At 36.0% G+C, this 25940-nt stretch overlaps 1 protein-coding gene across 1 annotated transcript in view; it reads left to right on the forward strand.

Moving 5' to 3' along the window:
* The window catches only part of UGGT2 (UDP-glucose glycoprotein glucosyltransferase 2), a 159217-nt gene that overhangs the window by 100888 nt on the left and 32389 nt on the right, over window positions 1-25940 (forward strand). The window contains exons 28-33 of the mRNA XM_023754705.1: window positions 1903-1982; window positions 4308-4491; window positions 8448-8606; window positions 8988-9073; window positions 16137-16221; window positions 23717-23796. Of these exons, the coding sequence (XP_023610473.1) occupies window positions 1903-1982; window positions 4308-4491; window positions 8448-8606; window positions 8988-9073; window positions 16137-16221; window positions 23717-23796 (674 nt within the window). The remainder of the gene's footprint in view (window positions 1-1902; window positions 1983-4307; window positions 4492-8447; window positions 8607-8987; window positions 9074-16136; window positions 16222-23716; window positions 23797-25940) is intronic.

Consider the following 25940-nt stretch of genomic DNA (forward strand, 5'->3'; position numbering starts at 1 on the left):
CTTAATTAGGTGAAGCTTAAAGTATAGTAACATTACCAAACAGGTGATGCTAAAGGAAGAGGGAATGTGAAGGTTGTATTCAGTAGGTTTGGCCACTGTAAGTACCTTCAGGACTGAATTTTAATTCTCTCATTGCACAGTCCAAGTATAAGCCACTTAAGTTGCTAAGGCAGCTCCATAGTCGAGGGACTCAGCCTCAAGTTTGAAGATTGGCTTCTGAAGAAGCTGATGCCTAAGCTTAATTAGGTGAAGCTTAAAGTATAGTAACATTACCAAACAGGTGATGCTAAAGGAAGAGGGAATGTGAAGGTTGTATTCAGTAGGTTTGGCCACTGTAAGTACCTTCAGGACTGAATTTTAATTCTCTCATCTCACAGTCCAAGTATAAGCCACTTAAGTTGCTAAGGCAGCTCCCTAGTCGAGGGACTCAGGCACATCCTGACTGGTTTTTCAGTCGTCTTCATGAAGCAGCTTCTATCTAGAAGTCTAAAGTGAAGTTCCTAACATCATCTCTGTATTTCTGCCAGCAGGAGGGGAGAATAAGGACACAACCCCAAAGTTGGCCATATTCCATCCAGTCACATTTCACTGACCAGAATGTAGGCAGCCGTCTCTGGATACACCTATTCAAAAGGGAGGGTGAGGACTCTGCATCCATCTGAAATTCTTTCACTAAGGAAGTAGGGGGTAGTGAATATTAGGAGACCACTAGCAGACTCTGAAAGGACATTATAGGCTTATCACTTGAACAGTTTTAAGGTTCAGATTTTGATTCAGGTTTCAGTAAATTTCAATAAAGTAGTTCCATTGTCGGGCTATTTTTTTTCTTGGGATGTTCAGAATTTTGGGGGTCTCCTATGTAAAATTACTCAATGCTTTTTTTAAAAGACACATTGAAAAAAATTATTGGAAGTGGAAACTATTTGTCCTTTAACAGTTGGCTTCACTTTTGGAGATAGGCAAAAGTAATTCGATATTAAGTCCGTTGAAAGATGTCCGTGATCAAGCTGGGTCATACTGGTGTATAGTCTATTGAAACTTAAAAATGCAATTTCTCTCAGAAATTAGTTTGCCCTAACAAACCTGCATTCTTTCTGTTCCATATATCTGTTTTTTTCTTCTCCCTTTAACTTCATCCTTTGTTTTCTACAGTCTTTCAAATTTTCACTGACTTATTGCCTATCTAGAGGTGGTAACTATCAAGATTAATAATAATCTCCTACTTCTATGCTCCAGGGAAATGAAAAGAAAGTATTTCATCCGTATGTAGCCAAGAACTACCTGCATCTCTTATAATGTAGTTGAAATAACAAAGGCTCAGGACCCCCATCATTGTTGTAAGGCCACCACTTTGTATTACAAGTCTAGATATTTATAATTAGTTACTTGTTCTTTAGTACTAAGGAAATTCAGATACCATGAAAGAAAGTCATGTTTGGCACAAGGTAGACAGCATAACCCTTAGGCCAGCAGTTCTCAACCTGTGGGTCGCGACCCCTTTGGCGGTCGAACGACCCTTTCACAGGGGTCGCCTAAGACCATCCTGCATATCAGATATTTACATTATGATTCATAACAGTAGCAACATTGCAGTTATGAAGTAGCAACGAAAATAATTTTATGGTTGGGTCACAACATGAGGAACTGTATTTAAAGGGCCAGAAGGTTGAGGACCACTGCCTTAGGCAATGAAATCAGTGGTTTAGACCTCTACCATGACTTACAAATTACAATATATCCCTGTGCCTCAACTATAAAATTAGTTACCTCTGAAGGATGTTCTGGGGAGTAGATGAGATAATGAATATGAAGTGTTAATGTAGTGCTTGGTACATAGTAAATGCTCAATCAATGTTAGTTATTAATACTAATTTATCAGATATGGGAATTTTTTTCTAACAGGTACTTGGAAAGATTATCAACATGAAGTTAAAGTTGTTCATGAACTGTAGGGATAAGCTTTCAGAAGCCCCTTTAAAGAGGTGAGTCTAAGCGAACATAATTTCATTTCAAAAGATTTGAAAAGACTAAAATGAAAAAAGGACCATAATTACTGAACTTGTTTTATTTGTTTTGTTTTGTACCTGCTTTATTTTTCTTCACAGGATGGTTAATTGCAATAGATCAGAAGATCAGACATAATTTATTAACTTTAAATGATATAAAATTAAAATAACCTAACCAGTAAAATTGAACCAATCTAATTGCAGAATTTACAGTCTAATTGCAGATTTATGTTTATCCATGGGTATTTTTGAAAATGTGATTTAGAGATACCTATTTAGAAATAGTAGGAAATAACAAGTGGGAAGTAGGTTGAATTACACCATTTTTAGTTTACCTATACTTTCAGTACTTTGAGCTAAATTATCAAAATGATCTTTATTATAACATAATTATTACTTGGGGGTATTTAGGTGTAACTAGTTTCAAGTAATTTTTGAATGATACAGAAAAGGTTGTTTATTACATGCAAATATTTCTCATTAATACTGTGCTGGTGGATAAAAATTCTGTACTCATGAAGCTAATAGATTTCTCAGTGGCTAAAATAAGATGAAAGCATTTGTTCATATGTAGAAAGACATGATGAAATTAATTTGAAATATAAAAGATAAATGAGAATTATGAAAACTGAGCCTATTCATACAACTATGAGTTAGACAGAGTCTTATTTACTCAGTAGCATATATCAAGAAAAGTAGTGAAATTCCCAGCTCTTTACTTTTAGAGTCAATAGTGTCTCATCCTTCTCAGAGATGATGGAAGTCATGGGCAGGAGTTCCCTCCTGCACCATGGCCTTCCTGTGTGGTGGGGGAAGAATGTGCTCTCTCTCCTCTGGTTAAGTACTCCCTCTCTGTTTTGATCCCTGCTTTCCCATTTGTTCGGGATCCTTGCTTTATCACATAGTCCCTCGGTTTTGTATCTTTAACCTCTCTACTAGCCTTTTTCAGTCCAAAGAGTTACTCGGTTTCAAAAACACAAACTGCCCCCTTCACTTCCTCTCTAGAGTTCTGGCTTTTCCTCCCTTCTCCACTCTTTCTCAACCTCAGCTTCTTTGAAGAGTGGTTACACCCCCTCTTCATCTCTCATTCACTGTACCTCCCACTGCAGTTTGGCTTTTACTTCCTTTTATTTAATCACAAAGAAATTGCTATTTGCATCATCCATGGGATACTTTTTACTTGATGACATTTCTGCTGCATTTGACAGTAGCAAGCACTTGTTTTGTCCCTCTGCTTCTGACTGTTCTCTCCCGTGTCTGCTCTCCCCCTCTCCTTTTCTGACTCTGCCTTCCTGCAGTAAGCAGCTTCAGACATGGCTGCCAGGGACCACCACCTCCTGGGATCCCCACTCTGTAGATTCTCCTTGAGAGTGGACCGCACCAAATGATTCGCTTCTAATAAGCCGAATATGGCAAAAGGGATGAAATGTGCCTTCTGCAATTAGGTTGTACAAGACTGACTTTTGTCCTGCTGGCATTCTTTCTTGTTCTTGTGTGCTTCTCTGACAAAGATGCTGGAGATGACCTTGTGGAAGGAACTGAGGGCGGTCTCCAGCCAACCACTAGTGAGGCACTGCAGCCCTCATTCCAGCGGTTTTGAGGGACCGCCGGAGCCTGGAGGTGGATCCTTCCCCCTTCAAGCCTTGAGATAACTACAGCATAGCTGACACCTTGACTCCAGTCCAAAATAGTGGAAGTCACTATTCTTAGTAATATAACTAATTTTTATTATGTGTGATATTGGGGGATAAGGCCAAAATACATTAAGACTCTAAGTCTGTTAATAAGCAACTGCTTTCATCTCAATCCTGTTTGTTTTTAATTGAAATATTATAATTGGTTACCAGGGTTTCTGCTTGAATTTTACTTAGTTTCTGGTTATTGCTCTTCATATTATTAATGGTACTAAGAGCTAATATAATGACTGAAAAATAGACCATGGTCAAATTTGAAGAAGGATCAGTGAGTGAATACAGATCATTAACTTCTAGAACCTGCATAAGTCAGTATCTTAAAGGGATTTTAACCATGTTCATTAAGAAATAATTAACAAGGGTGTGTATGTGTCTGTGAGTGTGTATACATACAAACAATCTTATAAAAGGTTTTAGTGTAAATAAAATAATTATCTACCATTTACAAGCATTATCTCTTCTGAAATATAGTGTGGTTTTAGTCTTTTTAATTTAAGGCTTTCTTGTCATATTTTTAAACCATTTTCAGTTTTAAAATATTTTAGCTAGAGGAAATCTCAATTTGGGTCAAAGTACTTTGTTTTATTTTTTTATGTTCTATCAACAGTTTTTACCGATTTGTTCTGGAACCAGAACTGACATTAGTGACTAATGACCTTCTTGAACCAGTAGCAAAATTCTTGGATATCCCTGAATCACCCCTTCTAACCCTCAACATGATTACTCCTGAAGGCTGGCTGGTTGAAACAGTACACAGCAACTGTGACCTTGATAATATCCACTTAAAGGACGTAAGTTATCATGTAAACTTATATAGAGAAAGAGGAAAAAGATAAATTCTTATCAGCTACTAACTGTAGCAAGTGAGTGATCATACATTGGTTGCTCACCAAAATGTTTTTATGATTCTAGGTCCTGACCTAGTCTTCCCTGGGATATTTTCATTTCCCTAACTTCCAAATTCTGCCTCTGTGGTTTTCTGGGTCTCTAGATGTTTTCACCGTGTTTGTTGCTTCAGACTCCTGGTACACAAATGCTGTTCTAAGATGAGCAATGTAGAAAATACGGAGATGGAAGCAGGACAACGTTGGACAATACCACTATGTCCCTATTTTGCCTTTCGGGTTTTGTTTTTATTTTAATTTTATTTTTTTAATAAAATATGTTCTCAGAAAAGAAGGGGGAGAGGGGAAAAGAGAGAGAGACAAAAGAGAGAGAGAAACGTTAACAGGTTGCCTTCCATATGCACCCCTACTGGGGATCAAACCTACAACCTGGGTTGTGCCCTGACTGGGAATTGAGCCACACTGACCAGGGCCAGGTTTTGTGTTTAACTCAGAAAGGAAGTTTCATCTGAAACCCTTTTTGCCCCACAGATCATAGCTAGAGAAGGCAGTGCTAATGCGATAAGAGTAAAAAGCAGGGAAGAAAGTCCCTCATGTACCGCAGGCTGTGTACATGGCTTCCTATCACCTTTAGTGTGATCCTTGTCCAGTAAGTGACCAGACTTCTTTTCCCTTCCTGTTGTCGTTTAGCCCAGAGCACACAAAAAGTGAGAAGACTGTTTAAAAAAAACACTGAGTCTTTCAAACATTCCATTCAAAATGGGAAAGGGATTCAGACACTAAAAGAGCAGAAACATTCAGGGGAGTTTACATAGAGAACAGGTATCCAGAAACTGGAGAGAAAATACTTCTTTCTGATTATCCTCTTGCCTGGTTCTGCACACCTCCGACCTGTTTCCAACAGCTCCTTAGAATGTAGCGATTGCCTTGACCTAGGCATAAACATTCAACCTCTTATAATTTGGTTATGATTGTCCATCATATTTACTGCTCATGCTTCTTGTGTGTTGCCCTTTGCCTAAAGATTTTCCTTTAGGCAAATTTCTTCTGATCCACTCATGAATAGATTCTGTGGGAACCTAAGTTACTTCCCTGGAACATGTATTCACCAATACCCCCAACTTAACCCGCCCAGAGAAGAACCTGAACTCAGTCATAGCAATCATCTGAAGTCAGTCCTTCAAATCTAGGGAAAGAATTAAAGGACAGGAAAGTAGTAAAATTCATGAGGGAAAACTGAGAAATGAGCTTGGCAAGAAGTAAAAAAAAAAAAAATTCATATAAGGCTTTTATTATGCTTTCAATTCTTGATAATAGGAACTAATTTAACTTAATTTAACCTAAATCACCTTCAGGAAACTTAAGATAGTCACTAAGAAACCTCTTTGAAAACAAATTGGCTGTTTTTGATGTTAGGGTTTTTAATAAGTCAAAAGAATTGTTATCTGTTATACAAATATATAGAGATAAAAGACATTTTCACATTAATATCCTATATAGTGAAAGGCTAATATACAAATTGTCCCCTCGGGAGTTCGACCAACCGAGAGTTCGACCACTCACTATGACATGCGCTGACCACCAGAGAGCAGCACGGGATGAAGGAAGGCCCCGGATGGCAGCTGGCAGCCGGGGGAAGGGAGGCCCCGGCTGGCAGCCACTAAGGACCCTACCCATGCATGAATTTCATGCACTGGGCCTCTAATATATTATAAATAGAAAATACTATTAGTCACAGATTGATAGAATATATTTGGACTTTGCCCTAATGTTTAATTCATACTGAAAAAAAGGCCCAGCCAGCATGGCTCAGTGGTTGAGCATCAACCTAATGGTTCTATTTCAGGTCAGGGCACATGCCCAGGTTGCGGGCTCAATCCCCAGTATGGGGCATGCAATGGAGGTAGCCGATTAATGATTCTCTCTGATCATTGATGTTTCTATCTCTCCCTCTCTAAAATCAATTAAAATACATTTTTTACATTTTTTTAAAAAGCTTTCCTTCATAATCACTTTGGGTCACAGTTTTCTTGTCTGTAAAATGAAGAGTTGAACTAGATGATCTCTACAATATTCTCATAGTCTGAGACTATCCCATGAAAATCTTTCCATACAGACTAAATGAATGCTATAAGAGCTGTGGACACAGGTTAATAAAGTATATGAAGTTCATCACTTAGAATAGTAATGAGTCAACCACTAATTCAGAACCCAGTGTGGCTCAGTGGTTGAGCATCATCGACCGAGGAACCAAGAAGTCACGGTTTAATTCCCACTCAAGGCTCAATCTCCAGTGGGGGGCTTACAGGAGGCAGCCAATCAGTGATGTTTCTCTCTCGTTGTTTCTATCTATCCCTCTCCTTCCTCTCTCTCTAAAAATCAATAAAAAAATTTTTTTTAAAAAGAACTCAACTAAGCCTGGCCCAGTGTTGCTCAGTGGTTTGAATTGCAGCTTATGAATTAGGAAGTCATAGTTTGATTCCCGGTCAGGGCTCATGCCTGGGGTTGCGGGCTCATCCCCAGCAAGGGTCGTGCAGGAGGCAACCAATCAATAATTCTCTCTCATTCATGTTTCTGTCTCTCCCTCTCACTACCTCTCTGAAATTAATAAAATCTTTAAAAAATAATAATTTAAAAATAGTAATAATAAAAATTAAAAGAACCCAACTAAGGTTTTTAAAACAAATACTGTTTTCAAATAAGTCACTTATTTCTTGTTCTTAAAAACAATAAAATTATAAGGGCTGGACTCAAGAAAGAAATGTTGTACACAAGTACTATAATTATTTTCTGTGGTAATTACAGGCAAAGAAAAACAAATGTGATAGAGAATATTTTCAAATACTCTGTATCCTAAACACAGTGTTGAAAAATTCATATTGTGAAATAAAATATAAATGCATCAGAGTCTTATCTGCTCCACAAAATTGCTAAACTATATAAAAATCACTTACCATTTTATTTTCATGCTTGGATATTTCTTCCTTTGAAGTAGAGAAAAAGCTTTGGTCCTACAATATTTATTGTAGCATTTGCAATAGAGGAAAATCTGGGAATAATTGGAATGACCAGCACTTAAATGATGTTTATAGAAATAGGGATATGTTCCTAGAAAACTATCTATAATAATAAAAGCATAATATGCTAATTAGACCGGACATCCTTCTGGACGAAGCCACAGCCGCGGAGCCGAGGCAGAGGTCATCGGCCGCCGCGGTGGCAGGGGCCAAAGCAGCCACCGTGGCAGCGGGGCCTGAGCTCTTTGCACAAATTTCGTGCATCGGGCCTCTAGTATTTCATGAACAAGCAGGTTATACTTTCTTAGGAAAAGTTTATGAAAAAAAGAAATAGAAATCAATGATTGAAGTGTTTATTAATGTTTAGTCTGTACGTGATTTCTACTTTTTTCTCTTTTCCACTTGCTTATATTTGCTAAATTTTCTTTTTGAACATATGTTATTTTTAGTGCAAAACAATTAAACATTAATATTTTTAAGTTACAAGAAAAACAAAAGATGGTGATAAGTTGGCTTTCTTGCCAGGTCTCGAGAGGGAGCTCTAGGGCAAGAGCAAGCAACAAAGCAGATCCTTTAAGGAGTTTTCCATGTAAATCTGTCTGGAAGGGATTTTTGAATGCTACAACTCTGCGACATCCCTCCTGCTTGTGATATGGGCACATATATCATGAGGCTGGAGTAGAGCTGATACCATGGGAAAGGAAGAAAATTTATCACGAGCTTTGGTTTTCAAGAAATTAGTTCAACTGTTAAGTTCACCCATGTAAAAGAAAGACTTGAAGTTGTCCACCCAAAATTCATTGGCTAATATTACAACAATCTCATTTAATTATTACAATATTTATATTAGGGGCATTACATATTTTTGGCATGTTTCCTCCACAGATTGAGAGAACTGTTATAGCAGAATATGAACTAGAGTACCTACTACTTGAAGGACATTGCTTTGATAGAACAACCGAACAGCCTCCTCGAGGTCTGCAGTTTACACTCGGCACAAAAAGTCAACCTGTTGCAGTTGATACAATAGTGATGGCCAATCTTGTAAGTTTTATAAAGACTTAATTGATGCTATTATAATTAGGTGCTTTGGTAAAATCATTAAAATTAGATGTTTTGGTAAAATCCTCTGTTTTTCTAATAAGATAAAATAATTTTTATCCTGCTGTTGCTGAACAGCTTCCAAAAAAATAAAATTGAAACATTGAATAAGGTAATTAAATAAAACAAAAATGAAGAGAATCATATTTTCAGAATGTGCATTTACAGGTTATTCCAAAATCTCCTTCCTTAGAATTCATTTGTAGAATTCATTCACCCCACAGTTAATAAACACTTTCTTGGATGATTCATGTATAAACTTTCTTAAACAATTGTATGTGTGTTTAGTCATATAACTATGATCATATTTTTCTTGCTTAAAAGGGATATTTTCAATTAAAAGCAAACCCAGGTGCTTGGATACTGAAATTACGCCAAGGAAAATCTGAAGATATCTATCTAATAGTTGGGTGAGTTATATAAACCACTTTTACATTTTTATGTGTAAATAAGTTTTTAGTGTGATATAACCAAGATCATCAAAACAACTAAAATGTTCACAAGTACCATCACTATAAAACAACAACAACAAAAACCTTGCATTTGTTCCCAAATTTTTGTTTGTTTTATTTCAAAAAATATAAAAGGTAGGCCTAATGTGTATATCTTGTTCTTTATTCTATCTCCTTTACTTAACTGTTTTATATACACTTTTTTGTGTGTTAGCATAATTAATATATTTATCATGACAACATAATGTGTGTTATAACTTAGCCATTATCCATGGATTATGTTCAATTTTTCATTTTAATAAATAATTGGTTACTTTCATAGTAACTTACCTGCTTATCAGTAAGCATAGTATATAAAGCAGGAATTATCAAACTTCCTCTGTAGGAGCCAACAGAAAATATTTAGAGAAGATATACAGTTGTGAATACACAAAACACGGAGTTAATAAAGCTGTTATAAAAATTATAACCTGCATGTCTTTTTCCATACGAGCAACTGTAAACATACTTTTGCCCAACCCTGTATTTATTGAGCACTATTATTATACCAAGAACTGTGCTCAACAAAGATAATATGGGAGTTAAGTTTATTATACTTTTTTTCACTGCTTTTCCCCCTTTCCTTATACTGTGCCTAGCACATATATCATTCAACAAATATGCTTAATAATTTATGAATAGGGAGGACAGTTGGGATAAGTTTGTTTGACATTAGGAATGAGATAGTACCTCAAAATACTTTTGAAGAATTATAGTAACTTACTGCTAGTCATACTACAGACAAAGCATTCCAGGAACAGGAAGGGGGTACATATCTCTCATCTAAAACTCTTAGGGCTATATGTGTTTTAGAATCAGAATTTTTCAGATTTTAGAAAATTAATACAGTACACATCATATATTATGCAACATCTGGCAGTATCTAAGAGAGCACTTCATTAAACAAACATTTATGTTGCAAAATGTATGAATATTTATATTAAAAGGATATATAATGACTATAAGAAAAAAATAAAAACAAGCCACAGACTGAGAGAAAAATCTCTGCAAAGCATACATCCGACAATTTATATATAGAATATATAGAGAACTATCAACAGTAAGAAAACAACCTGAAAAATATGCAGAAGACTTGAATAGACACTTCGCCAAAGGAGGCACGGATAGCAAATAAGCACATGAAAAAGGTGCTCAACATCATTAGTTATTAGGAAAATGCACATTAAATTCACAATGAGATACTGCCACTCATCTATTAGAATGGCTAACTTTAAAAAGACTGACACTACCAAGTGCTGGTGAGGATATGAAGCAACAGGAACTGTCATACACTATTACTGGGAATGTAGAATAGTACAACCACTTTAGAACAGTTTGGCAGGACCTTAAAAATTTAAATACACACTTAGCCCATATGATCTAGGCCAGCGATGGCGAACCTATGACACGCGTGTCAGAGGTGACACGCGAACTCATTTTTTTGGTTGATTTTTCTTTGTTAAATGGCATTTAAATATATAAAATAAATATCAAAAATATAAATCTTTGTTTTACTATGGTTGCAAATATCAAAAAATTTCTATATGTAACACGACACCAGAGTTAAGTTAGGGTTTTTCAAAATGCTGACATGCCGAGCTCAAAAGGTTCACCATCACTGATCTAGGCATTGCACTCATAGATATTTACCTAAAACAAAAGGAAATATATGTCTATACAAAGACATACAATAATGTTCATAGCAGCTTTATTTTTAATTGCCAGACACTGAAAACAACTCAAAGGTTAACAAATGAAGGAATAATCAAAATGTGGTACATCCATACAATGGAATACTACCCAGTAGTATAAAGGATGAACTATTGGTAATACAGTGACATAGATGAATCTCAAAATAATTACACTGAGTTAAAGAAGTGTGGCAAAAAAAGCACATGCTGTATGATTTCTTTTATGTATTATAAACCATTAGGTAATACAAACTGTAGAAACAGAAATCAGATCACTGATTGCTTGGAGGGAATGGGGAAGACCGGTAAAAGCAGGGGGGCATATTGGAGATAAATAGAAGAAAACACAGATCCTAGCCTTCCACAACATTTCCCAGAGTGACAGTTAATACATTATAAGTACTGTAAAAGAGTGCTATGGTGGTACAGAAAATAAAGCAAAATACACTCTAACATTTATACTGATCCTTGTAAAAACCATAGTTTCAAGATATAATTTCAAGAACTATTCTGTGCTTTGCTCCAACTTCATTGATCTTGTACTGCCAGAAACTCAGTGTTTCTAAATCTGTCACTACTGTTTCACCATTGCTTTTTGCAAAGGGAAAGCCCTTTGGAATTGAATAAACTGTGATTCAAACCCCTTTTCTACCCCAGCTATCTGTACAACCGTGTCTGAGTTTCTTTACCACCTGGAGTCTTTCTTTCCTCATTACAAGAGGGAATAATCCTACCTACTTTGTGGAGTCTTGGTAAGGACTAAATGAGATCATCATCATAGAATGCAGTGGCTCACATGAGTGAATGTCCATTTTCTCCCCCACTCATTCCTTATTATTTCACAAATTGAAATTACATATATTATTGTATATTATGTATATGTATGTTGTGTAATATATATACTATACCTATCTTACATAATGTGTATAATATATATTATGCAAAACTAGACATTATTTTGGGTTCTATTTTATCTTCTTTACCATTATTTGCTACTAGAGGCCAGTGCACAAAATTTGTGCACTCAGGGGGGGGGTCCCTCAGCCCAGCCTGTGCCCTCTCACTGTCCAGGAGCCCTCAGGGGATGTCTAACTGATGGCTTAGGCAGGAGCGGGACTAAGCCAGCAGTTAGACATCCTTAACACTGCTGTGGAGGCAGGAGAGGCTCCCACCACCGCCTGCACTGACCACCAGGGGGCAGCTCCTGCACTGAGTGTTTGCCCCCTGGTGGTCAGTGCGTGTCATAGCAATGGGTCATCCCACTGTTTGGCCGATTTGCATATTAGCCTTTTATTATATAGGATCATACATAACCTATAAATGGATCATTTAGGGAGAAAATCGCCCCTGGTGTCATTAAGTACCACTAATATATTAGTGATAAACTACTTTTTCTCCTTCACAGACAGCTTTTGGGGATAGAAATAATTTCAAGTTTGTATTACTTATAAGCAATAAAGCCATTAACTTTTCTTAGTCATAATTTACTTAATTTTAAATGTGATTAATGTCACTAAATATCCAGAATGAAAAAAACATAAATAATGCTACTCTGTAATAAAATTTATTTGAAATTAAAATATCAATAATGAAAAATAGGTCAATATAAAATATGACAAAAATGGAAAATCTGTTTATCCCAGTTTATGATGTCATTCTAATTGGTATTACATTTAGGAAAAATGTTCTTGAAATATGCCCAAAAGCTAGCTAAAATAATATTGGTATGAGTTTCTAAGTCCAGATTTTAAAACAATGGCTAATTAATTTGATAATTGAAAATTTGACTTTCTGTTTGTTAGGCATAATCCTCACATGTGTACTCTTTATTTCTGTCCATCTTATTGTAATCTTTAACTGCAGGCTACCTACCCTGACTCAGTGTTGATTGTCATTTACCTTGAATACAAAAATACTCAAAATTATTCTCTCCTAGAAAGTAAAATCTTCAAAATTCTATTAAAATGAGATAAATGCTTCTTAGATTTCCCTAATTAAATTATAGAAAATATCATATACTGTACACATATCTGTGGCTTTCAATGTGCAAAATTATTAGGGTAGACTTTTCACTTGAAATCTTCAGTAATACCTATTGCCAAGTTACTGTTTGTACATAATTTTAGTTTGATAACCTGTGGGAGTGAATTCCTTCTCTTATGCTTACTATAGGATACAGAAGAGATTTCAAACACTTTACTTTCTTTACAGTTCCTTGAGCTGGTTCCTTTGTAAGCTAGTTTACACTCTCTGACCTGGCAGTGGTTATAGCTCAGTTTGTGGAGTACTTTTGTGGGCTCTGAGAAGGTCTCTGTTGCTGTACTTCACTTTCCTTTGATTCCTTGATCTCTGTTGGCACATCTGTTCTAGCGGCTTCTCTAACAACTTCCTACCTCAGTCATCCTATGTATACCCACAGCCTATTTTTGTTGAAGTCTCTTCATATCTCCAGGTTGCTATATTGGCAGGATGCAAGACTACACCACAGTAATAAATAACAAAAAAATCTCTGCCCTGCTTGGCCATGTCTGAAACATGGGAATTACTTACACATCACTTGCCCAGGAGTTCAGGCCAGTCTCAAAGGCGGCAGCATTCTACTGGTTAAAGCAATAAGTAAGTTCTCAAACCCCAGATTCTAGCCCATGGTCCATTTTAATTTTTCCAGATAGGAGCCAGACTTCTGTGTCTCCCAACTTCAAAAAAATTCATTGCAAAGTGCTTTCATTTTAAAGCATCTATCTGACTAAGTTTAATATTAGAAGGCAATATTCCCCCATGAGGTGTAGTCTGCCAACAGCTCCCAGGGAAGGATTAAACACAGGGAAATGGATTGTTGACTGTAATAAGAAGGAGTGGAGGAGCAAGCCCTCCAGGAGAGCTAGCTTCCAGGAATGGATAACAGAACAAAGCCAAGGAACTGAGGAACTGACCAACCAGAAAGAGCTGCTACCTCTCCCAGGATTAGGAAAGTGAGGAAGCACCAAGCTGCTACTTACAGGATGTCAACTGGTTCTTCATACCCAGAAAGCTAAGAGATTGCACACTTAAACATTAATGTAGAAAACTTCTGTCTTCATGACTTTGCTTGCTCGAAGAAACCTAGCCAAGCACTTCCCCTACCTCACTTCTAAATTCCAAATCACAGGCAAATGTGTCTCTCTGTTTAGCAGAATCTAAACCAGAACCATAAAAAAATCTAGGAACAAGAACAACAAAAAGAGTTTTAAGTTTTCTAGCTTCTACAGTGTGTGCAAAAAGGTGGAATTGGTGTTGCCAACCATGTCATAATATGCACTATATTTCTACAAATCCTTTTTTCAGATCCTAACAGCTTAAAACTTCTTTTGCTTTTCATAAATATTGATAATAGCATTTTAATTTTCCTTAGAATATTTGAAACAAGCCTTCATCATTATCTTTTACTATTTAGTGTTTTGAATAAGAAATGAGAGGCAAAATTTGAATGATGTTTATATGTAGAATTCTAGGAAAAATATGAATATTGCTTACTGACATGTCATATATCCTTTCATTTTTAACTAAATGGCTTTTACTGAGATACAATATTCTCAAGTCTCATTGAGAATATAAAGTATTTGAATGCTCCCTCTTTTCCTGCTTTAATTTCTTTATCAATAAAGTCCATTTTCTCTGAATGCTTAGCTTGTTCCTTTTGCTTAAGCTACTTACTGTCCTCACGTATCCAGTGAAGTTTAGTTGCCTAGATTTACTACAGAGATCTAATAGTGCAGCAGTGCAGAGCCGAAATGCCTGGGCTGTTTGGATCTATGATAATTGTACCTTCCTTAAATGATGATTGTAACTATAGAGTGCTTGAAATAGTGCCTGAACGGAGTAAGTCTTCATCACTACTACTGCTGCCACTTTGTGGCAAGGAGGTAATTGCTTTAGTTGTTGTTTGAGTTTAGCTGCAGTGTTGTGCTTCCTGGCTCTACTCTGGTCTCAGGGGATGGCGGACTCAATGGCTGAAGTTGCTGATGCCCTTGAGTACTGTTTGGGACTGGAAGCTCTTAAAAGTTTTTATAAAATTTGGCACTTCTACTACATAAATTGAGATACTTTCTATTTTCTAGTCGTAATTGCTGGGCAGGGCTGTGCCTTGTACATTGGTTTAACCACCTTAGCTAGTGAATTGGGAATATGTGGGAGTCAAAGGCATGTCTTAGTCAACATACTAGTAGTGCTAGGAACCTCCCCCCCCCAGGTTTTTATTTTAGAAAAAAATGTTCAAGTGTATAAATCTGACTGAACTTAAAGTATCTACTAAATAATAATAAAATAAAGTATCTACTAATTTGACATCTGATTGCTTTCCCTCTGACAAAATTTAATTTTATTATAAATGTTCTTACAGTAGCATTTTTCAGTACATAGTGAGTATAGTTTTCAAAGCATAATTATTGAGTGAAGCTGTTGATTTCCTCAGTTTTGAAATTTAGACAATGAATCTCATATAATAAAAGGCTAATATGCAAATAGGCCGAACAGTGGAATAACCGGTCGCTATCACATGCACTGACCACCAGGGGGCAGACGCTCAATGCAGGAGCTGCCCCCTGGTGGTCAGTGCACTCCCACAGGGGGCGTGCTGCTCAGCCAGAAGCTGGGCTCACCGGAAACGGGCCTAAGCTGTCGGTCGGACATCCCCTGAGGACTCCCGGACTGGGAGAGGACGCAGGCTGGGCTGAGGGACCCCCCGCCCCCAGCCTCTAGTATAATATAAAATAGAAACATCTAGTATAATATAAAATAGAAACATTCAAGTGATATAGATGGACATCATAGGCATTTTCAGTCTTATGAGTTTAACAATACACTTCAAATTTTAGTATTTGAAAATGGCTGATAGATACTGAAAAGTTATTAGTATGGGATTCCTTTGATTATGATTTTTAAATAATGTAAAGTCTAAGAAATGTTTTATATTTTAATTATTGTTGAAAATATCACAGAGATATGAAAGATTTGATTTTTGTGATAATCTTGGTATACAACAGAAAAAATGAACAATAATTTGAGCTTTCTAGTGATTAGGCAATATTAAATTTAGAGAGTTACTTTTATATTGTGTTAATTTGTACTTAAGTTAATTGATTGGACAGTTTTGGAAATTGTAATGTATTATAGCACATCTTAATTGACTATAAAAATATAAAATATATGTACATAAGTGGTATTAAACTTGTATTATTGCAAAATGCATTTATTTCATGTTGTATGTCTTTTCATGAACTGATGATAGATATTTACATGTTTTCTACTTTTAGGCATGAAGGAACTGACTCTCAATCAGACCTAGGAGATGTCATTGTTGTATTAAACAGCTTCAAAAGCAAAATACTGGAAATACAAGTATGTGAGGCAGAAGCTACTTATAGGCTTTGTTCTTAATATTAAGTTTTATCTCTTGTTTTTAATTAATTGATTAATTTTTATTTTACAACTGATTTTTATAATTTTACTGCCTAAAGTGTCATATTGGAATTATGGTAATGAAAGGAAGAAAAGGATTAAATTCATAAAGGAAAGCAGAGAGCTTGAAGAAAAAAAGGAATGATTTTTTTTTTAAGTTATGATGTGTCTACTATGTCTACTGTATCTGTAGCCAGATAATGTTACAAATTAGGCCCTAGAGATGATATCAGAAACACAGGTCAAAAAATTAGCCCTGAAAAAAAACACACAAAAAAACATTTCTTTCAAAGAGAGAGAATGAGTTTTTAGTGATGGCAGGTTTGGGTTTTTTAGACCATCCCACCTACTTATAACTAGTAAAAATATTGGGTAACTATTTTTTTTCCATCCTAAAAGCAATGAGGAACTGACAATAATGGAATAATAAGGAAATACAAAGTTAAAGGGAAAATAAGAGCCTTAATGAAGTAAGTAAGCATAGAAACTTCTCTTGTCCTGAGAAAGCTATTACCCTGAGAATATTCGTCCATCCTGGTACACTTGAACTATCATTTTGTTTTGAGGGTGATGGGAACAGAAATTAAAATTCTGGACCCACATAAATTGGGTAATCTATTAGAAGACGCTCTTTACAATAAGTTGGCTATAGCTTCAGGTAAGTATTAACCATAGTAGATTATTCCACACAGTCTTTTAGCCCAAATTCATATCATCTAATAGTCCAGGGAACTCTGAGCCTTGAATTTGCACTGTAATAGGTCAACATTGATTGATAAGGCCCTACAGATATCTAGCAGAAACATCTACATATCTCTGGAATAAGATTACTATATCCAAATACACAAGGAAAACCAGCAGAAGCAACAACAGAAAACAGATACACAAATACTCCATATATTAGAATTATTGATACAGACTATGAAACAACTATGCTTATAATGTTTAAAGAAGTAAAAGACAAGCTTGAAAACAATTGCATGGAACAGGAAACTATAAAAAGTTCATGTCTGATTGTTTTTTTAGTAGAACCTCTAAAACTGAGCAATGCAATTACCAAAATTAACAATTTAGTGGATGACTTTAACATGCCTGAAGAGAGAATTAAGTATCACAGATAAACAGGGATATTGATGATAGATGGATAGATAGATAGATAGATAGATAGATAGGTGGCACAGAGCATAAAAGGCAGAGAATAGAGTGAGAAATGTGAGAGACAGGATTGCATTTACACCCAGCTATTACTATCTGTGTGATCTTGGACAGATTGATTAAACTATTCCTTTCTCATTTATAACATGGGATTAATTATAGAACATATCTTATGTGTCTTTTATAAGGATAAGATATTTTAGCTTTGTAAAGTGCTTTATGAGTGTTGAAAAATAAAATCAACTTAAATGGAGTTCCAGAAGTGAATGAAAGAAACAATGAGGTACAGGTAATATTTGAAGCAATAATGGCTGAGAATCTTTATAAATTGAATAAAGAAACCAATTTGCATATTCAAGAAGTCTTGTGATTCCCAAGGAAGATATTTAAAATAAAATCCACTCCTCTACTCTTGTTGATAAAACTGTAAAAAAATGAAGACAAAGAGAAATCTTGAAAGTAATCAGAACAAAAAAGAAAAATTACCTTCAAACAGCTATAGTATGACAGTTGATTTCTTGGGAGTAACAATGAAAGCCAGAAGATACTGGAATGATATTTAAAAGCCAGCCTAAATGGAAAAAGGAATGCCAACCTAAAATAATTGACCCTGAAAAGATATCTTTCAAGAGGAAACATAAAATGAGGTATTTTCAGAAAAATTACAAACTGAATTTGCCATCAGCACACTCATACTAAAATTCTTTTTTTTAATATGTTTTTATTAATTTCAGAGAGAGGAGGGGAAGAGGGAGAGAGATATAGAAACATGAATGATGGGAGAGAATCATCCATCAGCCACTTCCTGTATGCCCTCTACTGGGAGTCAAGCCCACAGCCTGGGAATTAAATTGTGACCTTCTGGTTCATGGGTCAATTCTCAACCACTGAGCCACACTGGCCAGACCTAAAAGAAATTCTTAAAAGATGTACTTCATACAGGAAAAAAAAATTACCTTAGATGGAAGTTTGAATTTAAGAAAAGAATGGAGAAAAGAAAATGGTAAATATGTAGATTAGTCTATGAGCAGTAAATATACAAAACAATAGTAAATGTCTTAAAGTATTTAAAAATATATAGAACTAAAAATCATAATAATATCATTTAAGCCTTAAGAAATAAGGTTATTTGCAATAAAATATAAAGTTTTTAATATTTATTAGGGTAAATGTAATGATTATTTTGAAACTTTAGGGCAAATACGATTTTTGTGATTTTTAAGATAACCACTAAAAGAATAGAAACAAGGGACGATGTCATAATAAAGAGGAAAAATAGAGTGAAACAAATTAATCAATATAAATGGATTAATAAAGTGAACATATGGGACACAGAGGAAGCACAAAATAGTCAGAATTTAAAACAATTATATTAAATGTAAATGGGCTAAATGTTCCAATTAAAAGATTGTCATACTGGACTTTTTTATTTTTTATTTTTTTTTAAATTAAATCTTTATTGTTCAGATTATTACATTTGTTCCTCTTTTTTCCCCCCATAACTCCCCTCCTTCCAGCTCCCACCCCACCCTCCGCCCTCACTCCCCACCCACTGTGTTCATCCATAGGTGCACGATTTTTGTCCAGTCTCTTCCCGCATCTCCCACACCCCTTTTCCCCCTAAGAATAGTCAGTCCATTCCCTTTCTATGACCCTGATTCTATTATAATCACCAGTTCATTCTGTACATCAGGTTATTTATTCACTTGATTCTTAGATTCATTTGTTGATAGATGCATATTTGTTGTTCATAATTTGTATCTTTACCTTTTTCTTCTTCTTCCTCTTCTTAAAGGATACCTTTCAGCATTTCATATAATACTGGTTTGGTGGTGATGAACTCCTTTAGCTTTTCCTTATCTGTGAAGCTCTTTATCTGACCTTCAATTCTGAATGATAGCTTTGCTGGATAAAGTAATCTTGGTTGTAGGTTCTTGGCATTCATCACTTTGAATATTTCTTGCCACTCCCTTCTGGCCTGCAAAGTTTCTGTTGAGAAATCAGCTGACAGTCGTATGGGTATTCCCTTGTAGGTAACTGAGTTTCTTTCTCTTGCTGCTTTTAAGATTCTCTCTTTGTCTTTTGCTCTTGGCATTTTAATTATGATGTGTCTTGGTGTGGTCCTCTTTGGATTCCTTTTGTTTGGGGTTCTCTGCGCTTCCTGGACTTGGAAGTCTATTTCTTTCACCAGGTGGGGGAAGTTTTCTGTCATTATTTCTTCAAATAGGTTTTCAATATCTTGCTGTCTCTCATCTTCTGGTACCCCTATAATTCTGATGTTTGAAGCTGTCCCAGAGGCTCCTTACATTATCTTCGTATTTTTGGGTTCTTTTTTCATTTTGCTTTTCTGGTTGGGTGTTTTTTGGTTCTTCGTATTTCAAATCTTTGACTTGATTCTTGCGCTCCTCTGGTTTCCTGTTGGGAGTCTGTATAATATTCTTTATTTCAGTCAGTGTATGCTTACTTTCTAGATGGTCCTTTATCACACCATCGAGGGTCTCATTAGATTTCCTGTACAACTCATCAAGTTTATCGACAGACTCTAGAAGCCTCTTGAGAGACCTCAAAAGTGTGGTTCTGAACTCAATATCCTCCCTTGATAGTTTTGTCCTGTTTCTTTGTCTCCGCATTTTTTATGCTTTCTTGGTACACCCCCTAGTGGTCTTTGTGCACAGTCTTGTTGTAGTTAAGCCTTGATTGTTATAGTTAATACTAGAGGGATTTGACTTCCAGGCCGACTGGCTGTGCTAATCTAGCCTTTGCCTGAGGCTATCCGGCAAATGGCTCTGTGCAGGCCTTGGGCGGGGTGGGTCCCTCGGGATCAACAGGGCGGAGGAGGGAGCAGTTATGGCTGCTCTCAGTCTGTCCCCAGGGGCTCTGCCTCTCTGTCCCAGCAACAGCTGCAAACCTCGGAGGGACCATAGCCAGACAGTCCTGCTTCTCCCGTTTGAGTCTGGGTCCCTAGAGACTCGCCCGGATCTGGAACTCTGAGTCTGAGGCTCCCTCCGGATTGAAACAGACAACCACGCCCTCAGCCACCAGCCCGCGCTGCGCGTACTCCGCACCTTAGTATTTTACTTCAGCACTGCGCCTCCTCTGATTCTCGGTTCCTCCTAGTTGTAGAACTTCCATTCAGCCAGCCTTCCTGTGGTTCTGGATGATGTCCGTTCCGTCTTTTAGTTGTATTTTTGAAGTGGTTGTTCGAGGCAGCAAACTCCCACGTTAACCTATGCCGCCATCTTGGTTTCTCCCGAGAACCAATCTTTCTGGACTTTTTAAAATCCCAATTATATGTTATTTGCAGAAAGCACATCTAATACATAGGAATACAGCTTCAGGGTGAGGATGAAAATAAAATACAAGTATAGCAAAAGTATACTAGGTCAATAATAACCTAAACAAAGCTTGTTTAGCTATACTAATAACAGAGATATTAAACATTTAGACAAATAATATTACTAAAAGTAAAAAATGTGTGTGTGTATGTATATATATATAAAATAGAATTACAAGAGAAATTGACAATTTTCTATCATATTTGAGATATTTTAACACACATCTCTTAGTACTTGATACTACAAGCAGACAAAAAAATCAAGAGATACAGAAGATTTTGAACATTGTAATTATAAATTTTTACCTGTAAACATATATAGAACACAACACCTAATAACACAAATGAACAGTCTTTCAAACACACAGAAAACATTCTAAAAATTAGCTTTACAAAAAAAAAGTTACATTTAGTTGACAAGCAGGTTTTAGCAGATTTCATAAGAATGAAATCAGAGTATGTCCTCTGTCTACAATGCAATAGAGTAGAAACCAATATTAGTGATAACTAAGAAATACCCATATGGTTGGAATCTGTACAGTCCAATAACAGGTTATCAAAGCTCTCACCTTTATATATTGCCTAGATTTTAAACTGTAGTTTGCATCCCATATCATAATCTATTCCTAATCACCTGTGTTCTTTATCCTGTGATCAGTTATACATGTTGCTCACACTCATCTTTGATACTCTTCTCTGATCTCCCGCTTTCTTTTTCAATAATAACTTACAGTCTCTCTTTGAATACATTTCCTTCTGGCCATTCCAGATGAAAACCCATAAAACCCAGACCAGCTGCTTAAGATACTGACTTAGCTCAAGCCCTTTAGGACCAGCATTTCAGCTAGTTTTATCCTAGCCCTACAAACAGTAGAGAAAATTTATTTGGTGTGAGGGTGGGAAGTACAGTTTCATCTTTGACCATGAAAAATTGTTTAAGTTTTCTTTTTTTTGAGCTGAATTTTGCACTCTGTGTATTGGTTGTAATTTGACCTGTTGGCCCATAGTAGAGAGCAAATCTAAGTCTTTCACCATAGCCATCAAATCTTTGAGGGTTAACCATTCCATAGCCTAGCCATCTACTTGTTTTTTAGTAGTACAGTTTTATTCGCTCACCATCAATAACTCAGTATTACACAAAAAGACAGAAAAAAAGGGAAGGAGAAAAGATAAGCAGCATTGAGAATTAGCCCATGAACTTCAGTAGCCCACTAGTAGAAATTCCAGAAAGAAGAAAAAGAGAAAATGGAGGAGGGAAAGTATCCCACAGATAAAGAGATTAAAATGTGTCAAAATGGTCCACAAACTAGGATGAATGAAAAATGTTCCTCCAAAAAGAAAAAGAAAAATGGCCCAGCCTTAGCCCTTTTGACTCAGTGGATAGAGCGTCAGCCTGCAGACCAAAGGGTCCCGGGTTCGATTCCAATCAAGGACACGTACATTTGTTGCAGGTTCCTCCCCAGCCCAGGCCCTGGTCAGGGCACGTGCAGGAGGCAACCAATCGATACGTTTCTCTCACATTGATATTTCTCTTTGACTTTCTTTCTCGCTTCCACTCTCTCTAAAAATCAGTGGGAAAATATCCTTGAGTGCGGATTTAAAAAAAGAAAGAAAGAAAAATGGCCCAAATAAGATCACAGTAACTACCAAGGGGAAAAGTCGGGTCACTGCAATTGAATAACGCAAGCACTAGCATCAGATTTGTCATTTTCAAAATGTATGTTACAAGACAGCAAAACAAAGTATTTAATGTTTTGAGGAAAGTTGTTTTGAACCTAGGATTCTTAGCTGAATTCTTAAATTTGAAGACAAAGTAAGGTTGTTTTCTGAAGTGTGAAGATTTAGAAACATTACTTTTCACATCTCTTTTTGAAGTTATTTGCCAGCACAGTGAAGATGAAAACCAAGAAAGAAGATAAGTATTTTGAGAAATGGTGACATTAATCTGAAAGTTAAAGCAAAGAAGACCTAGAAATAAACAGGCAGTTAATTGTTGAGCTCCAAGAAAAAATGTCTTCAAGAAGACAGGAATTTTAGCTAACATGAATAATAAACTGGAAAATATTGGGTATGTGGTAAAGAAGAAATATAGCTCACCACCAGAAAAAAATAAGTACAATAAAATTCCAAAAAAATATTTCTCTGTGGTGGAATGTAAAAAAGCAGAATCAATTTCAACTAGCAAGTCTCCTACAAGTGGCACAGTGGTCATGTTATTGTACCTCCACAGAGGAAATATAATTGTAGCAGCCTTTCAGACCTTTCAGTGAATAATACTTACATTGTCACAATAAGCACTATTTACTGATTCTTAAGATGAAGAATAAACAGCATAGTGGAAAAGATATATTTACTGGACTAAATGAAAATAACTATACATGTAAAGTAAAGGTGTTTAGCTAATGTAAGTTGGGAGGTGGAGGGAAAAGGTAGAGATATTAGTATCCTTATAAACAGTATGAAACAGGAACTGTTGAAGTTGTTAGAATAGAATATAGAGATTTAAATATTATTTAAAGTTAAAAAATAGTTGGTAGAAGAAGTAATGATGACGGTATCACTATCAAAACTTCCAGACAAAAGGGGCAGGATGATATAAGTGAGCTACTCTTCTTTCATCATGAATGAATAATATATAATCCTTGAATCCAGATATACTATGTATATCCAGGTAGGTTTAAAGTTGATAAATCAATAAGTACAAATATAAACACACTATTTAGCAGTATGGAGCTAACCATCAAAGAACTAAAAACAAGGGCTTGAACTGGTCATTGAAACCAGATTGTGTCTATAATGTTGTACGAAGATATTTTCTGGCTTCATTTACTGCCACTGTCTTAGATTTACAAGGGTCACCCTGATAAGTAAGTTTCACTTTCTAACCATGCAGCATAATATTTAAAGCTAAAGCATTCTAAAATTTTTCTTCACCATGCTATCTAGGTGCAAAAAAAGCCAGACAAAATTAAGGAAGATATCCTTACTGATGAAGAAAAAAAAGGAATGTGGGATTCCATTAAAAGGTAATTACTAATGAATATGTTAACACATAACTATTGATCCATCAGGAATCTAGTATATGGAAACCCTACAGATGGTCAACATTTTAAGTACAGCACAGATCCTCTCCTCTAAGAGGAATAAGATAGATACTTAAGTTTTAATAATACAAGATAGGAAACTGGAGCTGTAAGACAGCTGGAAATAAAGTGCTATACAAACCAAGGGAGAAAAGGGCTATATCCAGTTAGGAGGAAACTCAGAAAAGACTCCATGGAGAAGTGTGTGGCTCAGATGTGTTCTAAAGCAGCGGTCGCCAACCGGTGGTCCGTGAGATCCGAAAGGTTGTTGACGGCTGTCCTAAAGCAGTGGTTCTCAACCTTCCTAATGCCGCGACCCTTTAATACAGTTCCTCATGTTGTGACCCCCAACCATAAAATTATTTTCGTTGCTACTTCGTAACTGTAATTTTGCTACTGTTATGAATCGTAATGTAAATATCTGATATGCAGGATTTATTTTCATTGTTACAAATTGAACATAATTAAAACATAGTGATTAATCACAAAAACAATATGTAATTATATATGTGTTTTCCGATGGTCTTAGGCGACCCCTGTGAAAGGGTCGTTCGACCCCCAAAGGCGTCGCGACCCACAGGTTGAGGACCGCTGTCCTAAAGGCTTAGCAGGTTTTCAGAAGTTGAAGATGGAGTGAAGGTGCCTGGTTATATGAAGATTGGGTATGTTACTCAAGGAACAGAAAGTAGCCCCAGTTCGCTGGTACAGTGAATATGATAGGGAATCTATAAATTAGGTTGAGACCTTTATTATTAGTTCATCAAAAAATTAATATATTGACTCACCTTATCTACAGAATCCAGGAGTAGAGCTGACTTTAGGCATCCAGGTGATATGGTCTGGAAACTCTTCCTCTCTTAGTTCTGTTATCTGTGCCTCCTTCATTTTCAGTTAACTTTTACAAGGAAAAGTTTGCCATCTCCTGTGGGAGAAGATTGCCTCTTTCCAAATAGTACCAATAAAAGTTCCAAGGCTGACTCATTAGTCCAGCTATAGCCATGTATCCCATGGCTGATCACTATGACTTGGGTCATATGCCTATCTCTAGAGCCAATGAGAACTGTCCCACTTAAACTTAATAGAGTGAAATTGGAGGAAGAATGCCTTCCCCTCAAAATACCAGGTTATTGTTATTGAAATGTAAAGGGTATTAAGTAGACAGAAACAAATGCTGCTGTAGATCCACACTGTAGAGAACTTAGAGATTTGAACTTAATTTGATTGTGATGGAGAACAAGATTATTTTGGTCAAGGCTAAGAAATAGAAACTTTAGGCCAAATAGATTCATCAACCTAAGCAGATTTTATTATACTGACCAAAGCACTTCCATCTTGGATTTTGCCCAGTTGAGATCTCTTTTTTGATAGTTGACTCCTTGTTTGATAAGAAGAATCATGTTATTGTGCTAGTAAGGCTCAAACTCACATTTTGAGATGATTTGAAGAATAGGTATATTTGACGGGATAATGAAACATTATTATCTGAGCATTAAGAGTATCTGTGCATGAGCTTCCATTAAAGCCAGAAGGTAGACTGAATGAATAAAGATAACTGTTCAAGTATAGCATAGCAACTTACTTTACCAAAGGGTACCAAAAACAAAATGATGCTTTGTTACAGAGATGGCAACTCCTCCAAGTATGTAAGTGTTTCGTATACTGCTTTCACTTTGCTTATCTTAGTTTTATCCTAACTTAGAGTGATTTTTTCTCACTGAATCAACTTGTGTTTTTCTTATTTGGGAGATTACCATAAAAAATATTTGAAAAACGCTTTTGTCATAACAATTCCTATTTGGCAAAATATAATCCATAATGATTGTAAGTTGTTTAGCTTTCCAAATTTTAGTCATTTTAAATATCTGTGCATATAAAAATGAAATTTTTAATTAAATAATTTTAAATGGAAGGAAAAAGAAGAAATCAATACATTATGAATACTTAAATAAAAAATGCAGTCACTTTTGAACATGAGTTGGGACATATAAAAGGCTGATCTAAGTCCTGAAAGTGGTGAAAATGATAGCTGGGCCCAGAGGAAGCCAGTGAGTGGATGTGGCTCCCTAGTGCTCTCTTGCTCCTCGTGG

The sequence above is a fragment of the Myotis lucifugus genome, unplaced genomic scaffold, assembly GCF_000147115.1.
Source record: "Myotis lucifugus unplaced genomic scaffold, Myoluc2.0 scaffold_64, whole genome shotgun sequence".
In the NCBI taxonomy this organism is placed as follows: domain Eukaryota; kingdom Metazoa; phylum Chordata; class Mammalia; order Chiroptera; family Vespertilionidae; genus Myotis; species Myotis lucifugus.